Source organism: Nerophis ophidion, linkage group LG03 (assembly GCF_033978795.1).
Source record: "Nerophis ophidion isolate RoL-2023_Sa linkage group LG03, RoL_Noph_v1.0, whole genome shotgun sequence".
NCBI classification, from domain to species: domain Eukaryota; kingdom Metazoa; phylum Chordata; class Actinopteri; order Syngnathiformes; family Syngnathidae; genus Nerophis; species Nerophis ophidion.
The window spans coordinates 78,073,145-78,091,984 of record NC_084613.1 but is presented as its reverse complement, the minus strand read 5'-3'; the positions used below and the strand labels follow the sequence as shown (position 1 = coordinate 78,091,984).

Below are 18,840 nucleotides of genomic sequence, written 5' to 3'. Positions count from 1 at the left end.
GACAAAATGAGACAAAGGAGTGGCATAAAACACGTCTTACTGTGGCAGCGACGGAGAAAGTTGTATACGTAAACCAACTACGGTGAGTTCAAGGACTGCCAAAATTAGTAGAACAAAACGGTGCTGGCCAAATACTGTCATCAGTGATGCATTCACACAAACATGTTAAACCGTGGGTTTTCTAACAATTAGGAAGCTACAGAAACATTATTAAAACAATAAATTCCCACCGGGGATTAATAAAATACTGATTACGGTTCTGATATTTTTCCCCCCATCTTTTCCCATTTTTTTAAAAAAGCTCCAAGGAGCCACTAGGGCGGTGCTAAAGAGCCGCATGTAGGTGTATATGTATGTTTTTATCACGGTGCAATGAAATTATTAATGAAAAATAATATTATGAATAAAAAAAGAAAATAATTTTCAGTTTAAATAGTATATCATTTGTTTCTTACATGCATATGTTATAAAAATGTTTTTTTGTTTTTTTTTAGCTCACCTTTGTGCATTCACGCACAGCATAAAACATTTGGTGGACAAAATGAGACAAAGGAGTGGCATAAAACACGTCTTACTGTGGCAGCGACGGAGAAAGTTTGTATATGTAAACCAACTACGATGAGTTCAAGGACTGCCAAAATTAGTAGAACAAAACGGTGCTGGCCAAATACTGTCATCAGTGACGCATGCACACAAACATGTTAAACCGTGGGCTTTCTAACAATTAGGAAGCTACAGAAACATTATTAAAACAATAAATTCCCATCGGGGATTAATAAAATACTGATTACGGTTCTGATATTTTTCCCCCCATCTTTTCCCATTTTTTTGAAAAAGCTCCAAGGAGCCACTAGGGCGGTGCTAAAGAGCCGCATGTAGGTGTATATGTATGTTTTTATCACGGTGCAATGAAATTATTAATGAAAAATAATATTATGAATAAAAAAAGAAAATAATTTTCAGTTTAAATAGTATATTATTTGTTTCTTACATGCATATGTTATAAAAATGTGTTTTTGTTTTTTTTTATCTCACCTTTGTGCATTCACGCACAGCATAAAACATTTGGTGGACAAAATGAGAAAAAGGAGTGGCATAAAACACGTTTTACTGTGGCAGCGACGGAAAAAGTTGTATACGTAAACCAACTACGGTGAGTTCAAGGACTGCCAAAATTAGTAGAACAAAACGGTGCTGGCCAAATACTGTCATCAGTGACGCATTCACACAAACATGTTAAACAGTGGGCTTTCTAACAATTAGGAAGCTACAGAAACATTATTAAAACAATAAATTCCCATCGGGGATTAATAAAATACTGATTACGGTTCTGATATTTTTCCCCCCATCTTTTCCCATTTTTTTAAAAAAGCTCCAAGGAGCCACTAGGGCGGTGCTAAAGAGTCGCATGTAGGTGTATATGTATGTTTTTATCACGGTGCAATGAAATTATTAATGAAAAATAATATTATGAATAAAAAAAGAAAATAATTTTCAGTTTAAATAGTATATCATTTGTTTCTTACATGCATATGTTATAAAAATGTTTTTTTTTTTTTTTTATCTCACCTTTGTGCATTCACGCACAGCATAAAACATTTGGTGGACAAAATGAGACAAAGGAGTGGCATAAAACACGTCTTACTGTGGCAGCGACGGAAAAAAAAGTTGTATACGTAAACCAACTACGGTGAGTTCAAGGACTGCCAAAATTAGTAGAACAAAACGGTGCTGGCCAAATATTGTCATCAGTGACGCATTCACACAAACATGTTAAACCGTGGGCTTTCTAACAATTAGGAAGCTACAGAAACATTATTAAAACAATAAATTCCCATCGGGGATTAATAAAATACTGATTATGGTTCTGATGTTTTTCCCCACATCTTTTCCCATTTTTTTGAAAAAGCTCCAAGAGTCGCATGTAGGTGTATATGTATGTTTTTATCACAGTGCAATGAAATTATTAATGAAACATAATATTATGAATAAAAAAAGAAAATAATTTTCAGTTTAAATAGTATATTATTTGTTTCTTACATGCATATATTATAAAAATGTGGGGTTTTTTTTATTTTATTTCGTAGTTCGTACTTCAAAGCTCACCTTTGTGCATTCACGCAGAGCAAAAAACGTTTGGTGGACAAAATGAGACCAAGAAGGAGTGGCATAAAACACGTCCTTCTGTGGCAGCAAAGGAGAAAGTTGTACATGCAAACAAACTACGGTGCACTGTTCTGAACTGTGCAGTCTACTAATAAAAGTTACAATCAATCAATCAATCAAATTCAAGGACCGCCAAAAGTAGTAGAAGAAAACGGCGCTGGCCAAATACTGTCATCAAGTATGAGTATTAGCGGTGAATGCGACTGTATTAATGTTAATTTGATATTGCCTCAAGGGCCAAATTAATTTACACAGCGGGCCAGAGTTTGACACCAATGCTTTAGATGTTGAAAGTTGCCATCAATCCCACGTGGGTGCTGGGCAGTCGGGGCCCCCAAAGCACCCACGGGATCGGCGCCTATGTCCCCGTGTTCCAGCTGATGAGCGTTCACTGTCTCCCCTCCAGATCCAGCGCATCGAGGAGCTGAACGAGCTGGACATGGAGCTGTACGACTACGCCCGAGACCTCTTCCAGCAGCGCTACCAGTACACGCGGCAGCAGGAGCGGCGGCTGCAGCGCATGAAGAACCACATGCAGCAGAGCCACCAGGGCCTGGGCCTCAGCCTGTGGCCCTCGCGCGGCCGCCAGACCGCCGGCCCCTTGTCCGACAACGGCGAGGAGGAGGAGGCGGGAGGCAGGACGGAGGAGACGGGCGGCGGCGTGAGCAGTCGACTCCCCACTGAGGACTACATGAATCAGATCATCAACCGCTGGTAGCGGCGGAACTTCGCTGACAAAGACCGCAAAAAAAACAAAACAAAAAAAGAGACTATTTTGCATTTAAAGTGTCGCCGAAAAGACCCCTCCCTCGGTCTTTAACTGTTGCCATGACAACCAGGGCTCGCCCATATTTCCGCCCCCCCCGCTGGGTCCCTCTCTCCGTCTCCTGTCTTCATTAGAGGGTTATTTTTATGCCGACGTTTTCCTTTCTTCTCCTCGGGCGAAGGATCCGTCTACTTCTTGGACACTTTGAAGAGGATTGAGCTTTTCTCGTCTTTATACTTTTTTTTAAAGGCCTACTGAAACCCACTACTAGCGACCACGCAGTCTGATAGTTTATGTATCAATGATGAAATATTAACACTGCAACACATGCCAATACGGCCGCTTTAGTTTACTAAATTGCAATTTTAAATTTACCGCAAAGTATCCTGCTGAAATGACGCGTGACGTCACCGGTTGTAGCGGACATGTTCTTCCGGCACCGATCACGGCTAAAAGTCTTCAGCTTTAATCGCATAATTACACAGTATTCCGGACATCCGTGTTGCTGAATCTTTTGCAATTTGTTCATTTAATAATGGAGACGTCAAAGAAGAAAGATGTAGGTGGGAAGCGGTGTATTGCAGCTGCCTTTAGCAACACAAACACAGCCTGTGTTTCCTTGTTTACATTCCCGAAGGTGAAGCTTTACTTTGGAACAGAGCGGTCAAGCGAACATGTCAACCGGCAGGTTTAGGTGAGAAAATTGTGGTAATAGGTCGGCTCTTACCGTAGACATGAGCGGAGCTTGCGTCCTCCTGCAGCTGCGGACTCTCTTACCTCCTCCCACCGGAGACACTGGCGGTTATCACACCCCTCCGACTTTCAGGTACCATATAATCTCACTAAAACACTAGTAACACGTTTGTTCTTTAAAAATGTTTTTTTTGTGCCTTTATGGTTTTTAAGTTATTCTTTAATAAATCACCCCAAACTGAAACCAGACTTTTGTGCTGCAAACATTTACCAACCGGCATAGCTCGGTTGGTAGAGCGGCCGTGCCAGCAACTTGAGGGTTGCAGGTTCGAGTCCCGCTTCCGCCATCCTAGTCACTGCCGTTGTGTTCTTGGGCAAGACATTTTACCCACCTGCTCCCAGTGCCACCCACACTGGTTTAAATGTAACTTAGATATTGGGTTTCACTATGTAAAGCGCTTTGAGTCACGAGAGAAAAGCGCTATATAAATATAATTCACTTCACAACACAATAAGCAGATAAGGGATTTTCCAGAATCATCCTAGTAAATGTGTCTAATAACATCTGAATCGCTCCCACTGCCCTCAACATTTTTTTTTTCTAGTCATTCATTGTCACGTTCCTCATCCACAAATCTTTCATCCTCGCTCAAATTAATGGGGAAATCGTCGCTTTCTCGGTCCGAATCGCTCTAGCTGCTGGTGGTCATGATTGTTGTTTTTTTTTTTTGTGAGGAGCCCTACAGCCAGTGACGTCACGCGCACATCGTCTGCTACTTCCGGTACAGGCAAGGCTTTTTTATTAGCGACCGAAAGTTGCGAACTTTATCATCGATGTTCTCTACTAAATCCTTTCAGCAAAAACATGGCAATATCGCGAAATGATCAAGTATGACACATCCCTGTTTAAATAAGAAAATCCCATTTCAGTAGGCCTTTAAAAAAGCAGAATTGTAAAAAAAAAAACAACCCTGAGACCAACATTGCTGCCTGAAGATTCCTCCACTTCTTCACTTCCCCCCCCCCTGTTAAAACATTGGTGTATATCAGACCATAGCCATCACTGAAGCCCCCCCGACCCCCCCTCCAGAGCGCCTGTTGCTCCACCGCCATTCGCTTCTTTCCCTTCACACCTGGCAGACTTTGACAGCCAATTACTGGATCTCACACAGGTTTCGGTGCCGAGGCGTCAAAAGTCAGGCGAAGTACGCTCGGAGCGAGCCGACAAACGCTGGGTAAGAAGCGGTCACCATGGCAATAACAGACCCTTAATTTAGCAGGTGGCATTTACACGTCCTCCTTTGAGGGGTGGGAAAAAAAAAAAAAAAAGCCGTCACACGAGAGTTTGGCCGCCGTTTGACAGCTTCGGGCGAGGTCGCTGTGCCCCCCGCGTGGCTTCAGGGTTTCTCCAAACTTTTATTATCTCAGAATCCAAATTTAGGGGGCTAAAATGTGCATAAAATACACAGAAGAGCTCCTTAAAATGTCCTCACATGTTGACCCCAATGTCAAAAATGTCTGCTTTTTTAATCATATTTTATTTACGAATGATATTTCTACTTGTTTCAGCATTTTAATATGACATAACTCAGTTTTACACAACAAGGATTAGTATTATTTGTACTATTTTAGACATGCATCTAGGGATAGGTTGATTGGCAACACTAAATTGGCCCTAGAGTGCTCTATTAAAAAGGAACATTATCACAATTTCAAAAGGGTTAAAAACAATAAAAATCAGTTCCCAGTGGCTTGTTGTATTTTTTGAAGTTTTTTTCAAAATTTTACCGGTCCCGAAATATCCCTAAATAAAGCTTTACAGTGCCTTATTTTCGCTATCTTCGAAACCACTATCCATTTCCCTGTGACGTCATACAGTGCTGCCGACACAAACAACATGGCGGTTACCACAGCAAGATATAGCGACATTAGTTCGGATTCAGACTCGGATTTCAGCGGTTTAAGCGATTCAACAGATTACGCATGTATTGAAACAGATGGTTGGAGTATGAAAGTATTGAAGAAGAATTTTAAAGAATTTATTTGTAAATTACGGTGGAAAATAAGTATTTGGTCAACCATTCAAAGCTCTCACATATGGAAGGAGGTTTTGGCTCAAAATCTCACGATACATGGCCCCATTCATTCTTTCCTTAACACGGATCAATCGTCCTGTCCCCTTAGCAGAAAAACAGCCCCAAAGCATGATGTTTCCACCCCCATGCTTCACAGTAGGTGTGGTGTTCTTGGGATGCAACTCAGTATTCTTCTTCCTCCAAACACGACGAGTTGAGTTTACACCGAAAAGTTGTATTTTGGTTTCATCTGACCACATGACATTCTCCCAATCCTCTGCTGTATCATCCATGTATCCATTTTGGTATAAACTCAACTTAGCTTTGAATGGTTGACCAAATACTTATTTTCCACCATATTTTACAAATAAATTCTTTAAAATTCCTACAATGTGAATTCCTGGATTTTTTTTCCACATTCTGTCTCTCACAGTTGAAGTGTACCTATGATGAAAATTACAGACCTCTGTCATCATTTTAAGTGGGAGAACTTGCACAATCGGTGGCTGACTAAATACTTTTTTGCCCCACTGTATATCATTTATATATTTTTATTTATAAAACATACGTAACATAACATATTAAAGGTTTTTAAAGGGGAACATTATCAGCAGACCTATGTAAGCGTCAATATATACCTTGATGGTGCAGAAAAAGACCATATGTTTTTTTAGCCGATTTCCGAACCCTAAAAGGGTGAATTTGGCGATTTAAACACCTTTCAATTGTTCGCTGTCGGAGCAATGACCTTTCACCCGTGATGTCACATCGTGAAGCGACCCGCCATTTTCTCAAACACATTACACACACCAAGTCAAATCAGCTCTGTTATTTTCCGTTTTTTCGATTGTTTTCCGTACCCTGGAGACATCATGCCTCGTCGGTGTGTTGTCGGAGGGTGTAACAACACGAACAGAGACGGATTCAAGTTGACTTACGTGGAGTGTGCTAATCAGACATAACAATGGTCACGGCATGCTAATCGATGCTAACATGCTATTTAGGCTAGCTGTATGTACACATTGCATCATTGTCCCTCATCTGTAGCTATATTTGCATCCAGCCTTTCCCTCCACCCACATTTAATGCCAAACAAACACATACCAATCGACGGATTCAAGTTGCACCGCACCAGTGGTCAAAAGATGCGAAAGCCCCTCGCACACTTTACCGACGATAGCGATACTACGACAGAGATGGCACAGAGATGTGTGGATATCCTGCGACAGTCAAAGCAGATGCATTTCCAACAATAAAGTCAACAAAATCACAAAGGTGAGTTTTGTTGATGTTATTGACTTATGTGCTAATCAGACATATTTGCTCACGGCATGACTGCCAGCTAATCGATGCTAACATGCTATTTAGGCTAGCTGTATGTACATATTGCATCATTATGCCTCATTTGTAGCTATATTTGCATCCAGCCTTTCCCTCCACCCACATTTAATGCCAAACAAACACTTACCAATCGTTGGATAGAAGGCGATCGGCGAATTCGTCCGCGCTTCCTCCCGTGCCGCTGTCTGTCGTGATATGGCTCAAAAGCTTCGGTTACTTCTTTAATTTCGTTTTCGGTATCTACCTCCACACTCCAACCATCCGTTTCAATACATGCGTAATCTGTTGAATCGCTTGCGCCGCAGAAATCCGAGTCTGAATCCAAACTACTATGCTATACCTTTATGTGCTATCCGCCATCTTTGTTTGTGGTGATGTTACGCTGTGTCGTCACAGGAAAATGGACGGGTGGATATAACGACGGTTAAAATCAGGCACTTTGAAGCCGTTTTTCGGGATATTGCGTGATGGGTAAAATTTTGAAAAAAACTTTGAAAAATAAAATAAGCCACTGGGAACTGATTTTTATTGGTTTTAACCCTTCTGAAATTTTGATAAAGTTCCCCTTTAATGATAATGCAAAAATGTTTAACATATATAGAGTCCTTTCTTTCATGAAGACAAGAATATAGGTCGGAGTATTACCTGATTTGGATGACTTGCATTGATTGGCATCCGACAAAAGTGCGGATAACGTCGGCATTTTCAAATGGAGGAGAACAAAAGTTCCTCCTTTCTGTCCGATACCACATGAAAGGGGTTGGTTTTTGGCATCTTATTCGTCCAGTTTCCATACTCGTTTTCATACACTTTACAAGAAATCCATTAGCTCCGTAGCTTGCTAGCTTGTGCACACCAGCTTTCTAAAACTCTTTATTTTGTTAGCGCAGGCAAGAGGAAGCAGCGCTTTTATTGTGAAGATAGGAACTGTGCAGTCGGTCTTTAGAGTTTTGACAGCAGGTACGGCGCGAACGTGTTGAAATAAAAAGTTTCCCGCCTTTCTGTCTATCACGTTTTCTTAATAATGAGCTCGCAGCAGCCAGTGTCATCTCACAAGACCCTCAGGTGTCGTGAATGTCAATCAAGTGAGGGAAGTGACTGTGACATGTCTCCAGCCGTCATCGTGTGGGTTGCATTGACCATTGACTCTTGTTTATTCTTTCAATAAAAATGTTTTTTTTTCCAGTCGGTCGCGCCAATTTCTAGCCCGACCTCCTTTCTTGCTTGTCTCGGCACGCCTTTCGGTGGCCGGTAGCTGCGTCTTCCGCGGGGGCTCATCTTCTTCTGGGTCGTTCTCGTCGTCTTTGTTGTCCGTCGTTTCCTCTCCTAGTTCTGCCACGATTGCTCCTCCTTCTCCCCTTTTATGCTGTAGCAGAAGATGCAGGGATTGAGAGCAGGTGTGTCGTTTACGCACCTGACTCTGATGGCTGCAGTGTCGCTCGAGGCGTGCCCCGCCTACTGGACACCATCTTGGGCAGGGCCGCTGTTTGTCCTAGCCTACTGTCGGCTCGTCGGCTCCGTCTCTTCACAGTGACGTCTTGGTGAAGATTGATGATCGCTAATTTTTAGGTCTATTTTTTTAAATGCCTGGCTGGCGATCGACTAACACATGGGTGTCAAACTCTGGCCCGCGGGCCAAATTTGGCCCCCCATGTAATTTGATTTGGCCCTTGAATTAACATTAGAGCTGGCCCGCCGCCGTAACACCACATTCACCACTAATACTCATACTCGTCAACCCTCCCAATTTTCCCAGGAGACTCCCGAAGTTCAGTGCCCCATCCCGAATTTCTCCCGATTTCCACCCGGACAATAATATTGGGGGCGGGCCGTAAAAGCACTGCTTTTGTCGTTCTCTACACGTCGCCACGTCCGCTTTTTTTTCCCATAAAAACAGCGTGCCGGCCCACTCACAAAATATATGCAGCTCATACACACACACAAGTGTATGCAAGGCATACTTGGTCAACAGCCATACAGGTCACACTGAGGGTGGCCGTACAAACAAGGTTAACACTGTTACAAATATGCGCCACACTGTGAACCCACGGCAAACAAGAATGACAAACACATTTTGGGAGAACATCCGCACCGTAACACAACATAAATCAATCAATCAATCAATCAATGTTTATTTATATAGCCCCAAATCACAAATGTCTCAAAGGACTGCACAAATCATTACGACTACAACATCCTCGGAAGAACCCACAAAAGGGCAAGGAAAACTCACACCCAGTGGGCAGGGAGAATTCACATCCAGTGGGACGCCAGTGACAATACTGACTATGAGAAACCTTGGAGAGGACCTCAGATGTGGGCAACCCCCCCCCCCCCCCCTCCCCCCTCTAGGGGACCGAAAGCAATGGATGTCGAGCGGGTCTAACATGATACCGTGGAAATTCAATCCATAGTGGCTCCAACACAGCCGCGAGAGTTCAGTTCAAAGCGGATCCAAGACAGCAGCGAAAGTCCCGTCCACAGGAGACCATCTCAAGCGGAGGCGGATCAGCAGCGTAGAGATGTCCCCAATCGATACAGGCGAGCGGTCCATCCTGGGTCTCAACTCTGGACAGCCAGTACTTCATCCATGGTTATCGGACCGGGCCCCCTCCACAAGGGAGGGGGGGGCATAGGAGAAAGAAAAGAAGCGGCAGATCAACTGGTCTAAAAAGGAGGTCTATTTAAAGGCTAGAGTATACAGATGAGTTTTAAGGTGAGACTTAAACACAACCGGACAAATACCCAGAACCCCTTGCATCACTAACTCTTCCGGGATGCTACAATATGCACCCCCGCTACCACCAAACATCGCCCTAACTCAAACCCGCCGCTGAAAAAAGGCATTACATTTGTGTTTTTATTTTATTTGATATGCCAGTGATATTTTTTTATTATTATTATTTGTAACTGGATTTTGCATGTCACTATAAAGTTATATAAGCCTTACTTGGTCAATATTCAATGCAAAACTTGTTTGGGTCCCTATTAAAGGGTTCATTTTGTTCAACCTCGGCCCGCGGCTTTGTTCAGTTTTAAATTTTGGCCCGCTCTGTATTTGAGTTTGACACCCCTGGACTAACACGTCCTCCGCGATCGACCGGTAGCTCGCGATCGACGTAATGGGCACCCCTGCCGTACATGGTTGTTATTCATCATTTTTAAACGGGATATTTTTGTCAGGGGGGACAAAATGTGACACTTTCTGTGCCATTTTAGGCACTTTTAAGGGAGCTAAACGTTTGTCCGAATGAGCCAAGAAGCTCTTAATTGACTAAGTTTGGGAAACCCTGGTTTGCTTGGCCAGTAAAAAAAAAAAAAGAAATAAAAAAAATCTGCATTAAAGTCATTTTTCTTGACTATTTGTGCATGGGTGAGTGTGTGTGTAAATACTATGTAGGCCTTTGTAAATAGTGGGCTTGACTGGATGACTGACACTTTCACCACTAATTACAAGGCTGTTTTATTGTTTTCGGTGGTGGTTTTCACCCTCGCAGCCGATATACTCATTCCTTCCTTCAAAGTACTCTCATCCTTTATTTATTTGTTTTGTTTTTGTAGGAATCCCGCCCCCAAAATGTCAACACAGGGTTGGGTTCTGATGGCGACCCCTCTTACTGGTACCAAACAGTAAGCGTTATCTCGTTTTTTTTATTTTTTACATTAAAACATTACTTTTAAACAAATATTAATAATTATTAAGACATTTTGGGTGTTTTTTTTTTCAAGAGTGTTTTAATTAACTTTCTTTAAGGAATGAATTTGTCAGGCTTGCCACTGACTGTGTTTTAGTTTTTCCTCTGTGTGTGTTTAGTATTTCCTGATTTTAGTCCCTGTTAGCGCTCTTATTTTGTCTGTTTCCTGTTTTTTTTTCCCTGTGCGCTGTTTCTCCTCAACTGTGGGTGATTGGCACCTGGCCACACCTGGTGTCAATCAGCCCACTCCTATTTATACCAGCTTTGTCTTCCAGTCAGGGCTGGATTATTCTGTCAGAGTTAGTTTGTGACGAATCCCAAGATGCAGAGAAGGAGGCAGGCATTGAATAAGGAAACATGGTTTAATATAAAATACTAGAACAAAACCAAACAAAGGGTACAAACATAAAACATGCACCTGGGCGGATAACAAAAAAAAAGAGCTAGCATGGGAACTAGAAAATAAACGGAGTTTAGCATGGAAGCTAGCAAAAACAAAAGGCTTAGCATGGAGGCTAGCATAAACAGAACAGGGAACAGAAGTCGTTACGTGTTGTACAAAGACAAAATAGGAAGCAGGGAACCAAAAAACAGTAAGCTACAAACATCTAACGAATTATAGCTTATCGCTACGCTGCAACGACACGACAGGAGCGACAATACCATACAGAAGCAACATGTAATACCTGACAATAATCCAGCCCTGACTGGAAGACAAAGCAGGTACAAATAGGAGCGGGCTGATTGACACCAGGTGTGGCCAGGTGCCAGTCAGCGCAGCTGAGGAGAAACAGTGCACAGGGACAAAAAAACGGAAACAGACAAAAAAAGAGCGCTGATAGGAACTAAAAACAGGAAATAGTAAACACAAACAGAGGAAAAACTAAAACACAAACAAACTGTCAGTGGCAAGCCTGAAAGAATTGAACTTCATTTTCTGGAATTAGTAGCCGTGGTTGCTAACATATGCTAACTTAAAAAAAAAAAAATTGTTTTAATGCTAATTGATTTGCTAAAAAAAATATCTGTTTTTTGATTGTAATCATTTGACTTTGCCAACAAGTGTAGGATTAGTGTACCCTAGCCAAAGATTGTCTATACAGGCGACGTCCCACCCTTGAAGTGCAGTAGATCCCAGCTTAATTAATTAAAAATGATTAAATTTGTCTGTTTTAAATGAATACGGTTACTTAAAAAAAAAGATTGTTGGCGCCGTCTACTGGGGGAAAATGGATATGAATTTATTATTTTCCCCAAGGCAACATTTTCCAGCATGAGGATGCTTTGACAAAAATTTCCCAATTTAAAATGTTTTAATATTTATTTTTTTTATTAAAGGGGTTAACATACTGAAAAGTCAAAGTATGCAACAGAGGCCATTTTGATATATATGTATATATATATATATATATATATATATATATATATATTTTTTTTTTTATTTTTTTTTTTGTTTGGTAAAAAAGGAAATACTAAAAATCTAATTTAAAATTAAAAACAAAACTTATTGTTGGCTTTATGTTGTAGCGTATTTTATGGTTTTGTTTTATTTTCACAATATGCTGCGTACCACAAATTTGGACACCCCATGGGTTAAGGCAGGGGTCACCAGGTCGCCCGTAAGGACCAGATGAGTCGCCTGCTGGACTGTTCTAAAATAGCTTAAAAAAAAACACTTACCAGTGAGCTGCCACTATTTTTTTAATTCTATTTATTTACTAGCAAGTTGGTCGCGCTTTGCTCAACATTTTAAATTCTAAGAGAGACAAAACTCAAATAGAATTTGAAAATCCAAGAAAATATTTTAAAGACTTGGTCTTCACTAGTTTAAATAAATTCATTTATTTTTTTACTTTGCTTCTTATAACTTTCAGAAAGACAATTTTAGAGAAAAAATACAACCTTAAAAATGATTTTAGGATTTTTTAAACACATATACCTTTTTACCTTTTAAATTCCTTCCTCTTTTTTCCTGACAATTTAAATAAATGTTCAGGTAAATTTTTTTTTTTATTGTAAAGAACAATAAATACATTTTAATTTAATTCTTCATTTTAGCTCCTGTTTTTTCGACAAATAATATTTGTGAAATATTTATTCAAAATTATTATGATTATGGAAAATATTCTGGCAAATCTAGAAAATCTTTAGAATGAAATTTAAATCTTATTTCAAAGTCTTTTAATTTCTTTAAAAAAAAAAAATTTCTGGAAAATCTATAACAAATAGTGTTGTCTTTGTTAGAAATATAGCTTGGTCCAATTTGTTATATACTCTAACAAAATGCAGATTGGATTTTAAACATGTCATCAACATTCTAAAATTAATCTTAATCAGGAAAAATTACTAATCTTTTTTTTATTTTTTTTCAAAAAAATTCGAATTAGCTAGTTTTTATCTTCTTTTTTTCGGCTGAATTTTGAATTTTAAAGAGTCAAAATTGAAGATAAACTATGTTTCAAAATGTAATTTTAATTTTTTTTCCTGTTTTCTCCTCTTTTAAACCGTTCAATTAAGTGTTTTTTTCATCATTTATTCTCTACAAAAAACCTTCCGTAAAAGGAAAAAAAATGTACGACGGAATGACAGACAGAAATACCCATTTATATATATATACATATATATATATATATATATATGTATTTATTAAAGGTAAATTGAGCAAATTGGCTATTTCTGGCAATTTATTTAAGTGTGTATCAAGCTGGTAGCCCTTCGCATTAATCAGTACCCAAGAAGTAGCTCTTGGTTTCAAAAAGGTTGGTGACCCCTGGGTTAAAGTATCAAAAATATGCATTTTTATGACTGCCATTTTTGTTGTTTGTTCTTGGAATGTAATAGCAGGCATCTACTGTACTCTATTTCTGCTCTCTCAAAATATAAGTTACGTCATCCAGTGCGAACGATGTCATTGTTTCGGTCCTGATGACCCGGAAATTACAAATAAAAAAAAAAGGAAAGTGAATATTTTTGTATTACCGAACACCACAAAAAATGACATAAGAAAAATTAATTTACACGGTTAAAGTTGCCGTTGGAATATTATGACGGGAAAATATTTAAACACAAAAATGTACTTCATATATTTGTATTTAACGCACCAAATACTTTATTTGGAATCAGTTGATAAAGAAAAATATAATTTAATTTTTTTTAATCTTTTTTGGGGTCTATATAACTGTATTGTCCGGGCTATAATATAAGACGCACCCACTAAATTTTAAAATATTAAATATTTTTCCATATTTTAGCAACACCAGACTTTAAGCTGCAGATATATACGTACGAAAAAATGTTGTAAATGTTTATTTCATTGTTTGCAAACGGTCTCCGTAAAACGGCTGAGCGAACAAAACAGAAGCCCTCGTCATCGACCCACTAGCTAGCTCTCCAATCAGCGAAACGGACTCCACGGTGAACAATTCAAAAAGAACGCCATTGGAAGTTAATAAAACTAACACAGACACTCGTAAACGCGTTAGCGTACTAGCTAATGCTAACGTCTCTGGCTTGGTTACGATGCGATAGCACGCCTTTTCAGTGTTTTTCTTCGGATTTTACGAAAACTATTCGTGTTATGGCCGTCGGCGAAGAAAAGTCCGTACATTAGCCGCACTGTTTTGTAAGCCACAGGGCTCGAAGCGTCGGGCGAAAAAAGTTGTGGAATATTATTTCGGGAAAATATTTAAACACAAAAATCAACTTCATATATTTGTATTCAACACACCAAATACTTGATTTGAAACCAGTTGATAAAGAAAAATAGAATACAAAACAATCTATGTCATTTTTTGGTCTATATCACACGTTAGCATACTAGCTAATGCTAACGACACTGGCTTGGTTACGACGCGATAACACGCCTTTTCAGTGTCTTTGTTTGGATTTTACGAAAACTATTTGCGTTATGGCCATCGGCAAAGAAAAATCCGTACATTCGCTGCGCCGTTTTGTAAGCCGTAGGGCTTGAAGCGTCGGGGGGAAAAAAGTTGTGGAAAATTATTATGGGAAAATATTTAAACACAATAATCGACTTCATATATTTGTATTTAACACACCAAATACTTTATTTGGAACCAGTTGATAAAGAAAAATAGAATACAAAACAATCTATGTAATTTTTTGGTCTATATCATAGGTTAGCGTAATAGCTAATGTTAACGACACTGGCTTGGTTACGACGCGATAGCACGCCTTTTCAGTGTCTTTGTTTGGATTTTATGAAAACTATTTGCGTTATGGCCATCGGCAAAGAAAAATCCGTACATTCGCTGCGCCGTTTTGTAAGCCGCGGGGCTCGAAGCGTCGGAGGGGGGGAAAAAGTAGTGGAATATTACCAGGGAAAATATTCAAACACAAAAATCGACTTCATATGTTTGTATTCAATATACCAAATACTTTATTTGGAACCAATTGATAAAGAAAAAAAGAATACAAAAAAAGTCGATGTCATTTTTTGGTCTATATCACACGTTAGCGTACCAGCTAAAGCTAACAACACTGGCTTGGTTAAGACGCTATAGCACACATTTTCAGTGTCTTTGTTCGGATTTTACGAAAACTATTCGCATTACGGCCATCGTCAAAGAAAAATGCGTACATTAGTCACGCCGTTTTTGTAGGCCGCAGGGCTCGAAGCGTCGGGGGGGGAAAAAGTTGTGGAATATTATTACGGGAAAATATTTAAACACAAAAATTGACTTTATATATTTGTATTTAATACACCAAATACTTTATTTGGAACCAGTTGATAAAGAAAAATAGAATACAGAAAAATCCATGTAATTTTTTGGTCTATATCACACGTTAGCGTACTAGCTAAAACTAACAACATTGGCCTTGTTATGAGGCTATAGCACGCCTTTTCAGTGTCTTTGTTCAGATTTTACGAAAACTATTTGCATTATGGCCATCGGCAAAGAAAAATCCGTACATTAGTCGCGCCGTTTTTGTAGGCCGCAGGGCTCGAAGCGTCGGGGGGGGAAAAAGTTGTGGAAAATTATTATGGGAAAATATTTAAACACAAAAATGGACTTCATATATTTGTATTTAACACACCAAATACTTTGTTTGGCACCAGTTGATAAAGAAAATTAGAATACAAAAAAAATCGATGTCATTTTTTGGTCTATATCATACGTGAGCGTACTAGCTAATGCTAACAACACTGGCTTGGTTACGACGCAATAGCACGCCTTTTCAGTGTCTTTGTTTGGATTTTACAAAAACTATTCGCATTATGGCCCTCCGTGAAGAAAAATCCATACATTCGCCGCGCCGTTTTTATAAACCGTAGGGCTCGAAACATTGGGGGAAAAAGTTGTGGAATATTATTACGGGAAAATATTTAAACACAAAAATCGACTTCATATATTTGTATTTAACACCAAATAGTTTATTTGGAACCAGTTGATAAAGAAAAATAGAATACAAAAAAATCGATGTCTTTTTTTATTTATATCACACGTTAGCGTACTAGCTAATGCTAACAACACTAGCTTGGTTACGACGCTATAACACGCCTTTTCAGTGTCTTTGTTTGGATTTTACGAAAACTATTCGCATTATGGCCGTCCGCGAAGAAAAATCCATACATTCGCCGCACCGTTTTTTTAAGCCGTAGGGGTCGAAGCGTTGGGGGAAAAAGTTGTGGAATATTATTATGGGAAAATATTTAAACACAAAAATCGACTTCACATATTTGTATTTAACACACCAAATACTTTGTTTGGCACCAGTTGATAAAGAAAAATAGAATACAAAAAAATCGATGTCATTTTTTGGTCTATATCACACGTTAGCGTACTAGCTAAAACTAACAACATTGGCCTTGTTATGATGCTATAGCACGCCTTTTCAGTGTCTTTGTTTGGATTTTACGAAAACTATTCGCATTATGGCCATCGACAAAGAAAAATCCGTACATTAGTCACGCCGTTTTTGTAAGCCGCAGGGCTCGAAGCGTCGGGGGGGAAAAAAAGTTGTGGAAAATTATTATGGGAAAATATTCAAACACAAAAATCGACTTCATATATTTGTATTTAACACACCAAATACTTTGTTTAGCACCAGTTGATAAAGAAAAATAGAATACAAAAAAATCGATGTAATTTTTTTGGTCTATATCACACGTTAGCGTACTAGCTAATGCTAACAACACTGGCTTGGTTACGACGCTATAGCACACATTTTCAGTGTCTTTGTTTGGATTTTACGAAAACTATTCGCATTATGGCCATCGGCAAAGAAAAATCCATACATTCGCCGCGCCGTTTTTGTAAGCCGCAGGGCTCGAAGCGTCGGGGGGGGGAAGTAGCGGCTTGTAGTCTGGAATTTACGGTAAGTAGGTTTGTGTGAGTGTTAATAGTTTTACGTTTCCCCAAGCACAAAATTAAAATATTTAGAATGTAATAACATTTTGTTTTCTACCTCGACTTGCCATCTTTGAGTACATACAGTAGCTTTTGTGTAACAACAGCAGCAGTAACACATGTACCACCGTGTAACAATCAGTTGGCTAATATATAAACAACATTAATATTTTTTGGGACATAAAAAGATCTCCCGCGACCCCAATAGGGACAAGCGGTAAAAAATGGATGGATGGATGGGTGAAAAGATCTCATTTCATTACTAAAGAAATACCGTCTGACATGTGAGCCGTCAAAACCCAACCCCAGCTTCAAAGAAAAAGCGAAAGCAGCGGGCATGAAGGAGCCGCAGAGGGAGAAGAGGATGTAGAAGTGGCAAAGTGGCACCTTTTCATGGCACAGAATGTAGTGTCACGTTACTTTCACATCACTCTGCATCCGCCTGTGTCCAGCTCTTACACACACTATGCTGCTCTTTCTCTAGCTCTTTCCATGGAAATGCAATAGAACCCAAAGGGAAAATGGTGATTTTTGTTGTTGTTTTGTATTAACTTCCAATTGTGCGACACAGAGTGCAGCTCCGCATGACATCATCGTCATGCCAACCCTTCTGTGAAAATATCCAAATTTCACTGAAATGATTCCAGAATAATGTCTTAACAGGAGTTTCCATCGTGACAGGAAAGCGATCCAAGCGTGGTTATCCTGGTATTTTTATATTCTTTTTATTTTTTCAAATCTGTGTAGAAGAGTGTGATTGAGACTGTGTTTTTTTGTTTTTTTTGCCGTCTGTCTGCGGCTCCTTGTGTACGCATCATTCTGGGCTCTGGTTCTTTTGATTGCAGCAATGAATCATCATCATCCTCAAACCACCAATTAAAATATTTCATTTTTACAGACTTGACTGTGTCGTGCTTGTCACTGCCGATTAGTGCCCACGGACTTTGGATTCAACACACACTCAACTTGAAACGAAGACATTCTCTTTTTTTTTTTGCAATTTATATAATAGAATAGAATTTAAGGGGCAACACCAATGTACTGAATTGATAGAATACGTTTTCCTGCTTGTTGCTAGGCAGATTTCGTAGGGCACACCATTGTGGGGTGGCGCAAAATTTCAAATGAAGACCAAAAATGTTAACGAAGACCAGAAAGGATAATTTAAGTAGCAAAATAAAACTACTGGCATACTTTTTCCAGCTTGTTGCAAGGCAGATTTCCTACAGCACAACATTGTGGGGTGGCAGGGAATTTCAAATGAAAACCAAAACTCATATAAGAAGTTCTAGTCATGAAAGGACAAAAATTTAAAAGGATATAATTTTTCAGACATTTTTTCTTGCTTGTAGCTAAGCAGATTTCATACAGCACAACATTGTGGGGTGGCAGGGAATTTCAAATGAAAACCACAACTCACTATATAAGAAGTTATAGTCATTAAAGGACAAAAATTTAAAAGGATACATTTTTTCAGACACTTTTTCTTGCTTGTTGCTAAGCAGATTTCATAGGGCACAGCATTGTGGGGTGGCGCAAAATTTACAGTGAAGCCAAAAAAAACTCCGGGTCATCAAAAACTGTTATTTTCAAACATAATATAGAGTTTAAGCAGCAACATAACTGGGTAGAATTTCTTTGATATTTTATATTGATGGTTTTTAGGCAGATTTCAGACGGCACACCATTGTGGGGTGGCACAAAATTTCAAATGAAGACCAAAAAGCTCAATA

The 18,840-nt window shown here is 39.3% G+C and overlaps 1 protein-coding gene across 4 annotated transcripts in view; it reads left to right on the top strand.

Annotated features, from left to right (window-relative positions):
* Positions 1–18,006, top strand: part of hs6st1a (heparan sulfate 6-O-sulfotransferase 1a) — a 259,620-nt gene extending 241,614 nt beyond the window's left edge. Inside the window, exons 4-6 of one of the 4 annotated variants that reach the window (XR_009806231.1) lie at positions 2,573–4,860; positions 10,603–10,671; positions 11,012–18,006. Coding sequence is in view for 1 of the 4 variants with exons in the window: in XM_061896141.1 (XP_061752125.1) it covers positions 2,573–2,884 (312 nt within the window). In the remaining 3 variants the exon portion in view is untranslated. Of the gene's footprint in view, positions 1–2,572 lie in introns of all 4 variants that reach the window. The other 3 variants (XR_009806230.1, XR_009806229.1, XM_061896141.1) reach the window with 3 other exon arrangements.
* Positions 18,007–18,840: the final 834 nt, after the last annotated feature.